Raw genomic sequence first — 14779 nt, 5'->3', positions numbered from 1 at the left:
TGAAGGAGCCCTGAAGGAGCCCTGGGTTTTCTGCAGCGTTTCATACGAAGCTCGTTGCCACTGTGATGCAGTTAAAGTGTCGAGTGGATCTCTGTACTTCACAGCCTTTGTTTGTCCTGATTACCGGTTTATTGGTGAGTTTGTTGGTCCTCTTCAGGTGTGCTGGGCATCAAGGTGAAGATCATGCTGCCCTGGGACCCCAGCGGTAAGATTGGCCCCAAGAAGCCCCTGCCCGACCACGTCAGCATTGTGGAGCCCAAGGAGGAGAACCTGCCCACCACACCCATTTCTGAGCAGAAGGGGGCCAAGCCAGAGGCGCCCGTCATGCCCCAGGGAACACCTGTACCCACCGCATAAGAGGGTGAGAGACAACAGGGGCCCAATCACCAACAGGGGCCCAATCACCAACAGGCACCCTCTTTATCTGTCAATGTCCCTCTACAGCTTATGTTCTCAATTTGAGAGCTCCAAATAAGTATTAGGATAAAGAAACCAGAGAATCCTTATGACACAATGATTCAATATAGATATCATATGGACAGTTAGAATCTTGAAATACTTCTGATCCATATAAATCAAACTGAGCTTCCACAGCTCCATACATTTTATTTTAATGTGTGAAAATCTGAAAAGTTCCCTGCAGTGACAATAAGCAGGAAACAAAGACGAGTTATAGCCTCAGTGTTTGTCCCTTCGGTGATGATACGATGACGAGTCGGAACGGGACTCAAACTGGTTCTGGGGCTCACTGGTGCAGATCCACGTTCTGTGGTTCTGCTCCAGTTCCTCAGAGCAGGAAGTCCTTAACGGTTGAAGACATCGAGGCATTTGTCTGAGAAGGATTGAAGCGGCACATGATTTAAAATAACTGAGAAGTGAACGTAGGGAATCTGACTGTTCGTGATGGTGGATCAATAAAATGCCAACAAGACCAAAGCGAGGTGGATCTGGCTGCAATAGTAACTCTCCTAAAGCTTCAGAAGTGTCAGTAACTTAAACATAAATGCAAGATTGCTTTGAATGTACAATGAGTTGTATTACTATTAAAATCTTGGCTACAAAGCAAAAACTGAACCAGTGAAGTGTCACAATTTAAATAAAACTGTATTTGTACTATTTTTATTAAACTCATTATAAAGTCATGAGGAAATGAATATTTGTACCATTTTACCATTAATTGGTTTCACTAAGTTATTTTTAATGTATTGCTTTTGTCTTTTACAGGTTTCAAGCGGTCCAACAGATGGAAGCGAGACCCACTGTTATTTGTGTACAAAAACAATAAAATCTGGAAAATACACTCAGCATGTTGTGGTCACTTTGTTAGAATCTAAAGTTTAATAAAAATGTTTTAATAAAAGCTCTTTCAGACCTTTGAAATGGATACATTTAGAGCATCAACAGAGAAAGCTTTAAAGAAAGTGATTTCACAGAAATGTCAATTCTACCAAAACAAATCAGATGATAAGATGTTTAATTGGCCTTTTGTGTCTCTGCTTTGTTATTGTTAAACCTAATATGTTCTGCCTGCTCTAAAGTTTGTTAGCTTTTTGTGTGCAGATGTTTTGGTTCTGGTCTGAATTATTTCTTTGATCGGGGAATCAGTGGTAACTGAAGGGTTAAGTTATCTGACGTGCTCTCGTGTTGCCTTCTATTCTTACATTTATTATACGATTGGACAAAAGTTTTGTTCTTTAAAGATCATAGAGTGTGTGGATATCTAATTTCCTTTTTACACTTAACATAATCTGCACTGAAAGAGTGGAAGTCACCTGACAGGAGGGAGCAGGATGTCTCACTCTGCTCTATTTACTGCAGACTGCTGTAGTGGAGAAACTACCACATAATTAAATTCATTATACTTTGTCATCAGTTTTATGAACTTATCTTCATAAATATAAGACTTTGTAGAGCACACTGGGAAATTCACTTATTACAGTAGCTCCAGATGTGTAACAGTAAATGAGAGAAAAGAAAATACACATTTAATAAGATATGAAGAAAAAGTAGAATTTGTGTTGTATGTACAAACTATATATATATATATGATATACAGATGTGATTTGAAGTTAAATTATAATATTGCACAGGTTACAGAAGGAGGTAGTGGCATATTGTGGAAATAAATAATTACACTTGACAATAAATCTATTTATGAATTTATGAAATATGTCTAATTTGAATGTAAACTTAATCTTGCTTATTTTATTTTGACATTTTACTTTAATTCATACATTTCTAATTGCATTGGAAGTACAGTACAAACCCGCACATATAAATACAATAAATACATTACACTCACAGGGAAGGAAAACCCTAAAGAAACAAATATATACAAGATAAAACCAATGGAGTTATAGGTAGATAAATAATATTGATGCAATGAAAGGGCAGAAAGTCACAGATTTTACCTTCTGAGTGACTCATCCTCTCAGCACTCAGGCATCAGGTCCGGGTTAGGCCACGCCCCCTCACTCCTACCTGTCGAGCAAGGTAAAAACACACCTGGACAAACGCTGGAGTCAAGATGAGTCTGCCGGACTACAAAACCTCTGAGAAACATTCTTCATCCGCAGTTCCAGTAAGAAAAAACCTTTTAACATCAGTTTGATATTTAGAGGAGCAGCGAGGGCGGAACTAAACTTCCTACCTGTGAACAGGTGGATGGAGGCGCAGACAGGCTGAAGATAAGACACTGTAATATCTGCCTGCTTTATGAGCTCAGTATTCACTGCAGATATACAGTGTATATATAACTTTAAGGTCTGAAAGAGTTAGTTTGAAGCGGTTAAACAGCCGCCATCTTCTACAGGAAACAAATAAAACCTAAAGGAAACTCTCGAGTTAACCAGCCGAGACAGAAGGATTATTAACTCCTGAAGGGTATCTCAGAGGGAAATGTAGTTTTTAAACTCACTATAGTGGAGAAAAAAACTACAATAGTTCTTTCTGAATGAATGTAGTTGAGTAAAAACATAAAATGGAAACCTGTACTGAGTAAATGTACTAAGTTACTCTACACCATTACATTAACAAGTGATTTAACAGGTTATCCCAGTTTACATTAAGTGAGTGCAAGATAAATAAATATAGATAGATATATAGATAGATTGATTGATTGATTGATTGTTCGGATTAAAATTCCTGTGGTGATATTTTGGTGTCACTGCAGCGTTTGTCCAGCAGATGTCGCTGTGATTTATAATACTGTGACAAAGTAAAGGCCTTTACACACTGTGGCTGAATAAATGATACACCTGTACATACCTGAGACCCCTGGTAGCTCACCTGGATGAGTCTGAGTCCTCACTGCAGCGGCACTGGCTCCATCTCATCGCCTCTCACCAAAATAATCTTCTACAAACTAATTTTGTATTGTGATATTTTGTTTCATAATATTGAGTTTTATGTTTAAACACCCAACTGCTGGATATCAGTGTTGTAAATATAAACTGACCTGCTCCTGGTCTGGTTGCATAATTAAATTAAATCAGATTTTGGTGGTGTTTGATGTATCGCCTTGCTAAGAGTATTACAATATAAAACTATATACATATATTGAATAGTAACACCTGTATCATCATCCCTATTGTATCACCACCTTGCCAGTACACAGCCCTAAATCATACTGGCAGCGATGTGATACATGATTAAATTAATGTGTGTAATATTCTGTGTGAAAGTGCTCAGGACAAAAACGTTCAATAAAATCTTATATTGACCTGTGAATTGATTAATTAACACAGCCCCAGTGTGTAAAGGCCTCTAGAGAAAAGAAGCAGTTCTCAGTGATGTAAATAATAATAATGTTAAAATGTATATAATAAAATAATAATAATTAAACAACTAACATTTATTTAACTAATAAAGTTATTTATTTGAGAAAGCAGCCTTCTGAGAACCTCTGCAGACTCATATCGGTGCACAATCCACATAGAAAAGGTCTATTTTAAGTATATAAACTCACTATATCAGTAATCTGTGAACTTTCTACTTCTAAAGCTGGTATTATCTCACATCAGCCGAGCTCTATTCACAACTTATTGCTTTAACAGAGTCAGTGCAGTCTTTATTCATTGTGGATTTCCATCCCCATGTAAAAACTGCGGCCGTCACTGGGTGTTTCAGAACTAACAGACATCCCTGTTGTTCTGACAGACAGCTGAGACATTTGGTCTTATCAACCTGAGCAAATCAATATGAAGGTGACTCACGCTGACGCCCTTCTGAGCACACAGTAACCGAGGTGCTGCTGTGTTGTTTTTGCTGTTAATGAGTGCCAGTCCAGATGTTTTCACTGTCATTTAATTTAATCTGTCACTAATGTTGTCAGACACCTGCTGTCACGCTATGTGCTACCCCACCATTTATAGACCACGGCGTGAGAATTTCATGTGAATCCCCGACGCACCTGATGACCCTTCCCTGCCCACGCCCACTTAAAGTACCTGCACAGAAAACAAAACAAGCCACACCTCCAGGAACAGGAAGACAGGGTGGAGTGGGGCGTCACAATTGCTCATGTCGATCCGATCAATTCTCTAGGAGGAAGTCGTTAAAATCCAACGCACAGAAATGGCACCAAAGTTGAACACTAAATTCAAAATGGCCGACGTCCTGTGTTTTCTGGAGTATGGCTCCAAAATACCTTTTTTTTACATCTGATACAGTTTAGGCGGCGCTTTGCCTCACCCGTGTGCAAGAAGTATAAGATACGTATATTATTACCACCGCTGAATCCTGTGCTTCATAACTTTTGAAGTTTTGTTGCAGCCTCCAAAAATGCGATTAATTACAGTTAAGAATAAAAATCTGAGCAGTTTCAATTGGGTCTTTGCATCATCCTCATTGGTAACACTTGTGTTTACCCTACTATTTCCTGTCTGGCTGCTGTGAAAAAGGTCCCCAAAGCAGCAGTGCTTAAGCCCCGAACAGACAGGCAACCAAGCAGTTTCATAAAGTTGAAATAAATAAACAATCTTTCCTCTCAGCACTCTCCAGTCGTGAAGTTAAATGTCGGGGGTCACCTGTTCAGCACCTTTCTGAGCACGCTCAGGAAACACCCCGACTCCAAGCTGGCTGAGCTGTTCAGTGGACAGCCCAAACTACGCACAGACGCAGACGGACGACACTTCATCGATCGCGATGGTTCGCACTTCGGAGCCGTCCTCGACTTCTTGAGATCAGACTGGCTGCCCACAGAGAACATCCAGGAGGTTTGAGTCCTGTACTTTTATTCATCTCATGAAGGAGAGTAGGTTAAGAGTGTTTTATAACTGTTTTATCGTATTGTACTGTATAATGTGTGTGTGCAGGTTCACAGGGAGGCAGTGTACTACAACATCAAACCACTCATCAAACGTTTGGAGGAAACTCCTCAGCTGTTTGGAGAGCTGGTGGGAAGGCAGCAGTTCCTATCCAGAGTCCCACACTACAAAGAAAACATCGAGGTGCACTCACTATTATTACTCACTATTAACCAACTGTTAATAACAACAACAACAAAAATCCACAACATTTCCAGAACACTGTAACCTGTGAATTCATGGCAGTCTCCAGCTCTCATGGTGTGTTTCTACTCAATGGTTAAAGGTCCAGTGTGTAACATTTAGGATGCTCTATTGGCAGAAATGGAATATAACGTGTAGGTATTTTTTAATTTGTGTATTATCACCTGAAAATAAGATTCATTGTGTTTTCGTGACATGAGTTGAATCACCATGTTTCTCCTTTGTACTCGGAAGGGGAGGGTGAGGTGAAGGGGTTGTAATCTGCAACGACACCACTAGATGGCACTAAATCCTGGTCTTTTAAGAGGCACTCAAAATACCAAATTGACAGAAAAAATAAAAATGTTACTATAATACGGTTCAGCTGACTCCACCCAGGGATGCAACTCTTTACTTTTACGTAATCTGTTCATCTGTTGATGAACACAATGTCACCTTTCTTTCAGGTGCTGATTCGTATTGCCAGGGCCGAGGCCATCGCCGCTCGCCACTCCACCATCATGATCTGCGTGCTGCGGACGGAGGAGGATTTGGGTTTCTATGACAACGCCATCAACAGCCTGGAGGCGGATAAGGAGTCAGTGGTGACGTTCGGACCATGGAAGGCCGCCCCGTCCGTTCAAGACCTGCTGGACTGTGTAAAGATGGACATCGAGAGTCAGGGCTACAGGGTGAGCGTCCAGCAACACAGCAACACAAAGAGCTTCCTGTCCAGGAGCTACGACTACTTCTACAAACTCATATTCACCTGGTGGTGATCAGAGGGCTGCAGCAAACTGCAAACTGTACACTTTGTTTCTGAAAACAAAAATATATTGGCCACTGACAGGCTCAGATTGTTATTCTAATAAATTGGAAAGATGTTACGTATTGTTACTGTTTTTATCAATGGAGTCTGGTGGCTTTGAACAAGGTGATATAACAGCTGTTTCTGGTTAAACAAAGAGGATCTTAACATCGGAAAATAGGGTCCAGGTTGAAAAATACCCAAATTACCGTTTAAAAAGACCAAGTTGCTGCAGGTTTTTCTGAGTTATTTTAGGTAATGAAAGGGGGTCTTGATTTTGAACGCTAGACATTTTAGACAGTAAAACATCTGTATGTAATGAATTTCAATGATGACTGTGGTTTGGGATGAAGCATTACTTTATTACAACAAAGACTCTTACCTTATAATTAATTTAGGTACTTAAAATATGAATTTTGTTTCATATCCTGTGTAATGTCAGTAAAATTGTGCTGCTGCTAAATGTTAATAAACTACAACTACACAGTTGCAAACGTTTTTTTTTTACTCTGAAAGTTTTGTTAGATTTAATGACGTCATACAGACCTTCATATACTGAACCTACCACTTGCAAATAAGTAAGGTGTGAAATAGCTAACAGCATTATAGATTGTACCAGGGGATCTCCACTGCATCATACACACAACACTGGGCAACTCATAACCCAGATTAAAAACCAGAAAGGTCATAAAACACAAAAGCTGAACAAACACGTCAGCAGAAAGCGGAGCGGTGTTCACCACAGAGCAGGGCAAGCTCTCTAACAACAACTGTACCGTCATGTGGGACCGCTTCCTGTGTGATCAGAGTGTGAAAACAACAATAAACATTGAATATGAACAGTCCATCCTGTATCAGAGAGGTCAGAGAGCGGAGCAGGTATGAGAAATAAGTCTGACGTGGGCTTTTGCTGCATGTCCTCCTCCCCTCTCTCTCTCTCTCTCACTGTCCAATATATATATATATTTGAAAGGGACAGTAGGGGCCCACAGACGGATATCTTGGTGTATAAAGTTATATTAGTAGTAACAGGAGGTGGGAGCTTGTGGTTATGAAGTGGAGATATTACTTGAATATTGCAGTAAAAAAAAGAGTCCACTCAGTGTCTCATAATAAATTTAGAAACACTGCTGACAGGAAGAAATAGCTGTATTTAGAGCATTTAAATGGGACACTAAACCTTACAAGTGGAAACTTTAAACCTACAATACAAGGAGTTTTTAACTGGGGAAATAAAAACTAATTTAATACTATGTGCTCTTGACTAGTGATACAACAACACAAGACATCTGATTCCTCTTGAAATCAATGAAATTAGGGGTAGAACGATTTACGCTTTGTCTATAGGGGCCACTACCATACAACACAAAATTAAATTCCTTGCTAGCTTAGATATAAAGATTCTTAAAGGTCAGTTGTGTAACATTTAGGGGGATCTATTGGCAGAAATAAGAACATAACACCAGAATACTCTGTCATTAATACTTGAATTATAGTGTATAATGTTTACACACCTTTTCAGGGATCTCAGCATTATTAGTACCCTTCTGCCATGTTGAACCGCTGTGAGAGAGTTACTTCAGACCTACAACAATAATACATTAAAATGTTAAAAAATAATCATTATTATTAATACATATATTTTTTTGGCTAAAGCCACAGGGAGTCACTGGAGAGGGTCTAAAGAGCTGAAGGGCTCCGGAGCCACAGATTAACATTTTTATTCATTGATGTTATAGGCTGAAAGTGATTTTCACAGTCTCCAGTTGTAAAAATGTGTAGCCATTACACACAGAACATTCAACCTTTTCCTCTAGGCCTATATATTGGCGAACCTTAATAGCAGTGGCTACTAGTCTTGAGGACTCCAAAGTCTCTGAGGAGAATAAAGAATTTAATAATACATGAACAGAATGTTTTGCTTTCACCACCTACACTAGAAATTACCATTATACGGCTCAAATGTGTTCTCTTTTTCTTTTGATAGTAAAAGTTGCTGACTCCTGATTTATGACTGAATACCTGCAAAACAAATTAAATTCCCACCCACACCTGTTGTGTTTAGAGCTGGTTAGCAATTGTTAGCATGCTAAACTAAGATGCTGAACATCAGAATGACATTGGCAGTTTTTTTCAGCTAGCACGGCTGCAGACTTTCGTTTCTCATTGTTTTGTAGATCATGTTTCTTTTTTACACTTTATACGTGTGATACTCTCAGACTGCTGCAGAATGTTTTTTAATTTCAAAAGAACGATTTATTAACAAAACACAAACAGAAGTTTTAAAATACAATTTAGTTCTTCACTAAAATATCAGGTCAAATTGAATTTCCTTCCTTCTTTCACAGAAATGGGAGGTGTGGGGATACGACCTACAGTATCTTCACCACAATGTGTCACAATAACACTTCCTCTTAAAACCCCCCAGCAGGAGAAAAATTGCACACAGTTGCATTTCACACCTTGTGTCTCATTATAAGAAAAGTGACACTGATTGGTGACAATAATCACAAGGTGGATGGTTTTATCTTCCTGTAACGTTCCCAACCAACCTCAGTGTAAGAAGACTGACGTAGGTGTTTTTTTGGTTTTTATTTCTTATAATGATGCACTATTTTATGACTTCATTAGAGCTGACTGTACAGAGATGAAGGAAGAGATCGATGAAGAAAAGTGTTTGGCAGTATTAATAATATTACAGTAATAATATTACTCCCCCCAGTAACTAATAGTGTAACTTATTACTAATAATATTACAGTTTCCCACCAAAATATAATTGGTTACACCCTTACTTTTGTTGCCAGGCCCCTACTGATTTGAAATCCAACAATCAATTTTTGTAATTGTAAACTCGCTTTAAAGACGGAAACACTAACATTTATCAGCTGAAGATATTCTCTTTACTTTGATTTCAACAAATAAAACTGGATTTTAATTGTTGACAGCAGGTTTCAGATCATTGGGTAAATATAGGTCACATGAGTAATAAATTAAATGTTTTGAGCAATGAGCCCAACACTGATGAGAAATGATATGTTTCAAACGTCCCTTGCCAGAGTTAAACTGGGACGTTATAGTTCAAAGCCTCAACCCTTCACAGGGTGTCTGCAAGGTCTTAAAAAGTCTAAAATCAAATAATGGAAATTGACCCAACACTGATTTTCCTTTATATCCTTCATGCTGTTTTTACCAGTATGGATATAAATAGGTAAATTGCATTCATAATGTTCTTAAACAGTTTAAATCAAGCCTGCAGAAACTCTGCTTTAGGTCATTTATGCAGTTATATTATTTATGATATGTCAGTGGGTCAGTGTTGTCCTGGAAACCTAAATGACAGTTAATGATTCCTTTGTGTGGTGTTTCACTATTGTTCATTAATAATGAAATGACTTCAGTCTGTTTTCAGTTCCAACCATCATTACAGTTTTGTGGAAATCAGTGTTGAGGGTCCTGAAAACAGGTTATACAGCAGCTTTGAAGACTAACTTTAAACTTTATATCCGGGGAGAATCGATCCAATTTCAGTTCACTTTTTCCAGAAACAGCTGGCAGATGTAAAGAAAGAAAGAAGTTTAATCTTTACTTTCATTTCATTTTTTTATTCTACTTGAAAAAAGAACTGTACTTTTGCCATCTCTGAATATTTCTGCATTAATCAAACAGCAGATTAAATGTTGCAGGGCTCATCCTCTAATTTAACTGTACGCTGTATTCCATCCCTTCCATAATAACTAAATAATACTGAATAGTAACATGGTGAGTCCCTCATGACAGAGAGGATGAAGACTGAGGCGTGTGTCCTGTTCAGTTTAGTGTAACACAGGAAATGAAGACAGTCGTCTAAAGAGAGCAGCAGCAGAGAGACACAGAGCTGCTGTTGAGGTAAAATCAAAGACATGACGACCATGAAAAACCTGAAGAGAGTTGTGCTGCTCACCTGTCTGCTTTTAACAGGTACGTACAGCTGGTTTTTATCCATTTAGGGTCGCATTTGATCTGCTCAGTGGGGGAAGAAGCACTTAGATTATTTTCTTCTTACAAACCCAGTATGAGCCCACTGAACAAATCACAAGAATAAGGTTATGAAGGAATTATGGATATATATATATATATATATATATTGGAGGAAGGAGAGCGGAGAAGAAGAATAGAAAAGAAATAGATTAAAAATTTAAAAAAATAAGTAATGAGAAAAAATGAAACATTTGACCTTTCCCTTTTTCTATCCATATCCATATATCCATTCTATCTATATTCATGTGTATACATCATTTGGACCAACACTTTAATTTAATGATACAAAACCAAAGAGAAAAGGTCAGTTTGTGCATTTTATAGATTTCTCTCCTTTTGTTGGTCTTTAACTTCCATTTCTTAGTTATTTGCTTTTTTACTTGCTACCAGTAGTACAAGTAGAAGATCTGTATCCTGAGTGTTAAGTTCAGTTGGAATATGACCGACTCAGATGTTTTTATTTAATTAAAGTATCAATACAACAATGTAAAAAATACTTTTTTAAGTTTTATTCAAGTCAGTATAATCAAGATAAATTTACTTTCAGTGACATGTAACAGTTAACTTACTGCTTTTGCAGAAAAAAACAGTATTGTTATATTATTAATACTGATGCATCGATGTTAAAGCAGCATTTTATTGTTGTAGCTACTCGAGGTGGAGCTACTTTATTTAGTTTAGTCCAGTGGTTCCCAACTTAAGGGTCACAAGATGAATCTGAAGCGATGAATGGTTCAGAGTTCTGCTCTACAATAAAAAGAGTAAGAAACTGTCTGAGAAGGTTTGATTGAACTGTTCATAAACTACACAACGCAACACTGGCCATCTTCTGGTGGTGATTTATTTATTTATTTAAACTAGAAAAATAAAAAGAGTTTGTAGATTTATAGTTTTTCGCTGCTGACAGAGACGTTTGTGTTTCCAGGTGTGAGGTGCAAAAAGGATGCAGAGTTTGTGTACAGCAGACTTGGACATAGCACCCTCCTGCCATGCACCAAACTGGTTTCCTCAGACTGCTCCCTCATCTCCTGGACCTTCTACAAAGGGGGTCAGGTGTTGTACACTCTGGTCAGTGACGGGCAGCTGAATGCAGATTCAGACAAAGCCAGCCGCATGTCCATCACATCCAACTGCTTCCTCAGCATCAGTGACCTCAGGGTCGAGGACGCCGGCTCCTACGTCTGCCTGAAGCGGGGAAACGCCATCACTGACGTTTACCTCTCTCTCCTCACCATCACTTCACTCTCCACCATCACTAACCTGCAGCCCAGAGGAAACCTCACCCTGAACTGCGTCCTGTTCACCTTCTATGATGCTGGCAGCTGCAAATACAGCAGTGGGTTCAACCTGAGCTGGGCGAATGAGAATGGCACAATGCTGCTCAAAGACAGCAGGTTCTCTGACATTTCTTTTAAAAATAATATTGCATTTTTCATACACAGAGCAAAACATCTCAGATAAAACACAGCAAGTAAAATGAGTGCGGAAGAGTAAGAAAGAAAAGTAATAATAATGGTCCCCAATCCTCAGAGAAAGGTAAAATTAAATAGACAAATCAATTCCTAATTATCTGTTAAACAATGTAGTTGGTAACCTAATTCAAGTATCACAATATTAAAGAAACCTAACCTGATTACTTTCCGTTACTTCTGGATTACCTCAACACCAAATTAAAAGAAATTTTAGAAGAAATATCAATAGGAAGTATTGATGTAAGTGTATTATATTCTCTATTCTAAGACAAGAGAACAATGAAACCTTAGAAAACAAAATGGAAACGGAAAAAATTGAAAATGGAAGCATCAAAATGTTGTCCTTAGCTCTGCTAAATAAGACAAATTTTTAGTAAATGCAACTGTTATTTTTTTCTGCAACAGTAATGGATTACAGTTTTTTTCCTGATTAAGTAACTCAGTTACATGTAATCCATTACTCCCTAACCCTGTTCATCAGTACATTGAATAACCTGTCTGATATTTTTAATATGACCATCAGGAAGTCAAAGAAGAAGTTTTCTGTCTTTTTTTGAGGACAATTACTTTTTATTTACCAAAAGGTTTATTAGTTTTAACAATAAAACGTACTAAAAAAACAAGACAGAAGTTCAATAAATTAAATAACCCGTAAATTTATAAAGTAATTGTTTCATTATGGTTCCATGTTAAGATGTTTGACAGGTGACTATTTTCTCATTTAAGAACATTTTAATATTGAATTATAAATTCAATATCCAATTAACATACCTGGCACGTTGCCAAAATGTTAATACCGAACGTATCAGTAAACTAATCTGACTGATTTTCCCTTGAACTCATTTGATGCTTTTAAAAAAGGTCGAGAAAAGTGTTCTTTGTTGTGTGTAAGGAGAGGGTTGTAACACTATTTATAACCCTGTCTCAGATAAATTATGTTTGTATACTAGTTGTAGTTGTAGTGACAAACTGACAGGATTATGTTCACAGACAGCGTTTTTTGGTGGGCGGACAAAGTGCAGGACTGTCACACCACAATCCGGGTCCAGACTCCTCCAACAAAAGCCCTTTTGTTAAATATAGAAAAGACTGTGAGTTGGGTTAAAGGTTATTTTAAAAAAATCTTAAAATAAGACCTATTTCTACTTATTTTAGTAGAAACGAAATGCAGTACGTTGTCATTTCATCTGAATTACGTTTCTGTCTAAACATATTTTATTTTGACATAAATTAGTCAGCGTCTGAACTTCAGATTTGTGTCCACATGAGTACATTTTCTTATTGTTATTGAATATCGCCACCACTGATGAGTATGGCTATCTTTTCCCAGGGGTATACAATAAAAGTGGAATAACTAAAAAGATGTGTTACAACCTACTCTTGTCGGCCATTGTTTAGGTAGCTGTATAGGCACAGTGGTCTTAATTTAGCAGGGGCAAAAAGGCATCACATCACAGAAACTACACTTTAACCTTATATAAAACATGATTTTATCTGCAGTAGTTTAAAGTACTAAACAAAACATAATCTTCATCAAAAAAATGAACCCTCTTCCCCTAAAATCAGATATTTCTGTATAGAATCTGCATGTGTCTGTTTCCGGACTTGTGGTAACAAACTCTGAACTGATCAATGATTGTTACAACTCTCCCCATGTCACATCTATACCTCTCCACTATTTGTTAATAGGATCAATTCATTGCTGGTTTTGATCTTCTGGTGTGATTTGTTGACAATAAGCTGAATATCACTGAATTATAACACTACAGTGCTCAAACAGCTAAATGAAACATTATCTACGGATGACTGACAGCTGTGTGATGTTTTTCTGATGATCTCCACCCTGTGTACAGGTACGAGCTGATTGGCCACACTCGCTGCAACATCACTCTGATCACAAACCTCCAGGCGGACGACAACAACAGGAAGTGGAGGTGTCAGGTGACCACCCAGGAAAACAACAGGGCCGCATTTCTGGACTTCACATCTACCTTTTTGTTTGAAAATCATCCCACTGACCAGAGTGTGATTCATTCAGCTGCCACTGATTGTCCCGTCCACCTGCCCATCAGCCGCATAGCGCTCTGTGTGGCTCTGCCAGTCATGGTAATCATAGTGGAATTCTTCACACGGAGAGGAAACCAGAGGAGGACAAAAGCATCTGCAGCTGACATCGAGCTCCAGGAAATGAACTGTTGACCACTTTATCTGTTCTTGTGTTATTTCTGAATTCAACCAGGGTTTCTTGACTTTCTGAAATGAGCCATTAGGGAGAAACAAACTCCTGCACATTGTCTTGATTAGATTTTGGTTATAGAATTTATCAGTAGGACTTTTTAATAGAGCTTGAAGTGACAGTTTGCAAATGTATATCAATAATAATTCAGTCAGTTCAGTCAGAACAGAACAAAAAAAAAGTTGTCATGACAAGATTTCTGTATCTGAGAGCCTCAGTGTGGTCGACTCTGGCTGTCAACATTTTAGAAGTCCTGACTGTGTAACAGCCGAAACTGTGAAATGTGCCTTTAAGAGACTGTTGCCTAGATATGAGAGAAGAGTCATCAGACGTCTGGAGTTAGTTGAGCGGTACACCGGCAGTGAATGGATGTCTGTTGCTGAGCTCCTGTTTTTCCTTTTGCGTCTCAACTCAACAGTAACGTTTAAACTACATGTGGCCTGTTTTGTTCCTGTGTGATAAAATAGTAGCTGCACAACCGGGCTTGATAAGGTTGATGTTAATGTTATGTTAGTAATAAACAAGAGTATTATGGAAACCCTAGTACCAGCGTGGCTGTGAGTTTATGCCTGTGTTGTCTTTTTCCACTCTCTCTAAAGCTCAACACATACCCTAATCCACATTATGCCCTCTTATTGTGATTAAAACTTGTGATTTCTGCTGTAAAGTTGGGCGTTTTAATATAAGGCCTTATGGAGATTGACTCACTTCTGGAGCCAGTCTGAAATGGTCGTTTGAGGAACTGTGTGTTGGCCT

General features: G+C 38.2%; 2 protein-coding genes and 1 non-coding gene across 3 annotated transcripts; all 3 read left to right on the top strand.

Annotated features, from left to right (window-relative positions):
• Window positions 1-691: 691 nt before the first annotated feature.
• LOC118342284 lies at window positions 692-841 on the top strand. Its single transcript, XR_004797473.1, has one exon. It is a non-coding gene; the product is annotated as a small nucleolar RNA SNORD15 (small nucleolar RNA).
• Window positions 842-2498: 1657 nt separating this feature from the next.
• kctd14 (potassium channel tetramerization domain containing 14) lies at window positions 2499-6783 on the top strand. Its single transcript, XM_035680296.1, has 4 exons — window positions 2499-2581; window positions 4992-5216; window positions 5316-5450; window positions 5957-6783. The coding sequence occupies exons 1-4, from the start codon at window positions 2528-2530 to the stop codon at window positions 6266-6268; spliced, it is 726 nt and encodes a 241-aa protein (XP_035536189.1). The 5' UTR covers window positions 2499-2527; the 3' UTR covers window positions 6269-6783.
• A 3357-nt stretch (window positions 6784-10140) lies between these two features.
• On the top strand, window positions 10141-14542 carry LOC118341799. The gene is made up of 3 exons (XM_035680174.1): window positions 10141-10255; window positions 11241-11709; window positions 13641-14542. Exons 1-3 carry the CDS (start codon window positions 10198-10200, stop codon window positions 13984-13986), a joined length of 873 nt encoding a protein of 290 aa, XP_035536067.1. The 5' UTR covers window positions 10141-10197; the 3' UTR covers window positions 13987-14542.
• Window positions 14543-14779: the final 237 nt, after the last annotated feature.

The sequence above is a fragment of the Morone saxatilis genome, unplaced genomic scaffold (assembly GCF_004916995.1).
Source record: "Morone saxatilis isolate NCDOM2014 unplaced genomic scaffold, NCSU_SB_2.0 Contig8, whole genome shotgun sequence".
Taxonomy (NCBI): Eukaryota; Metazoa; Chordata; class Actinopteri; family Moronidae; genus Morone; species Morone saxatilis.
The sequence above is the reverse complement of the archived record's forward strand: the minus strand, read 5'-3'. Positions and strand labels throughout refer to the sequence as shown.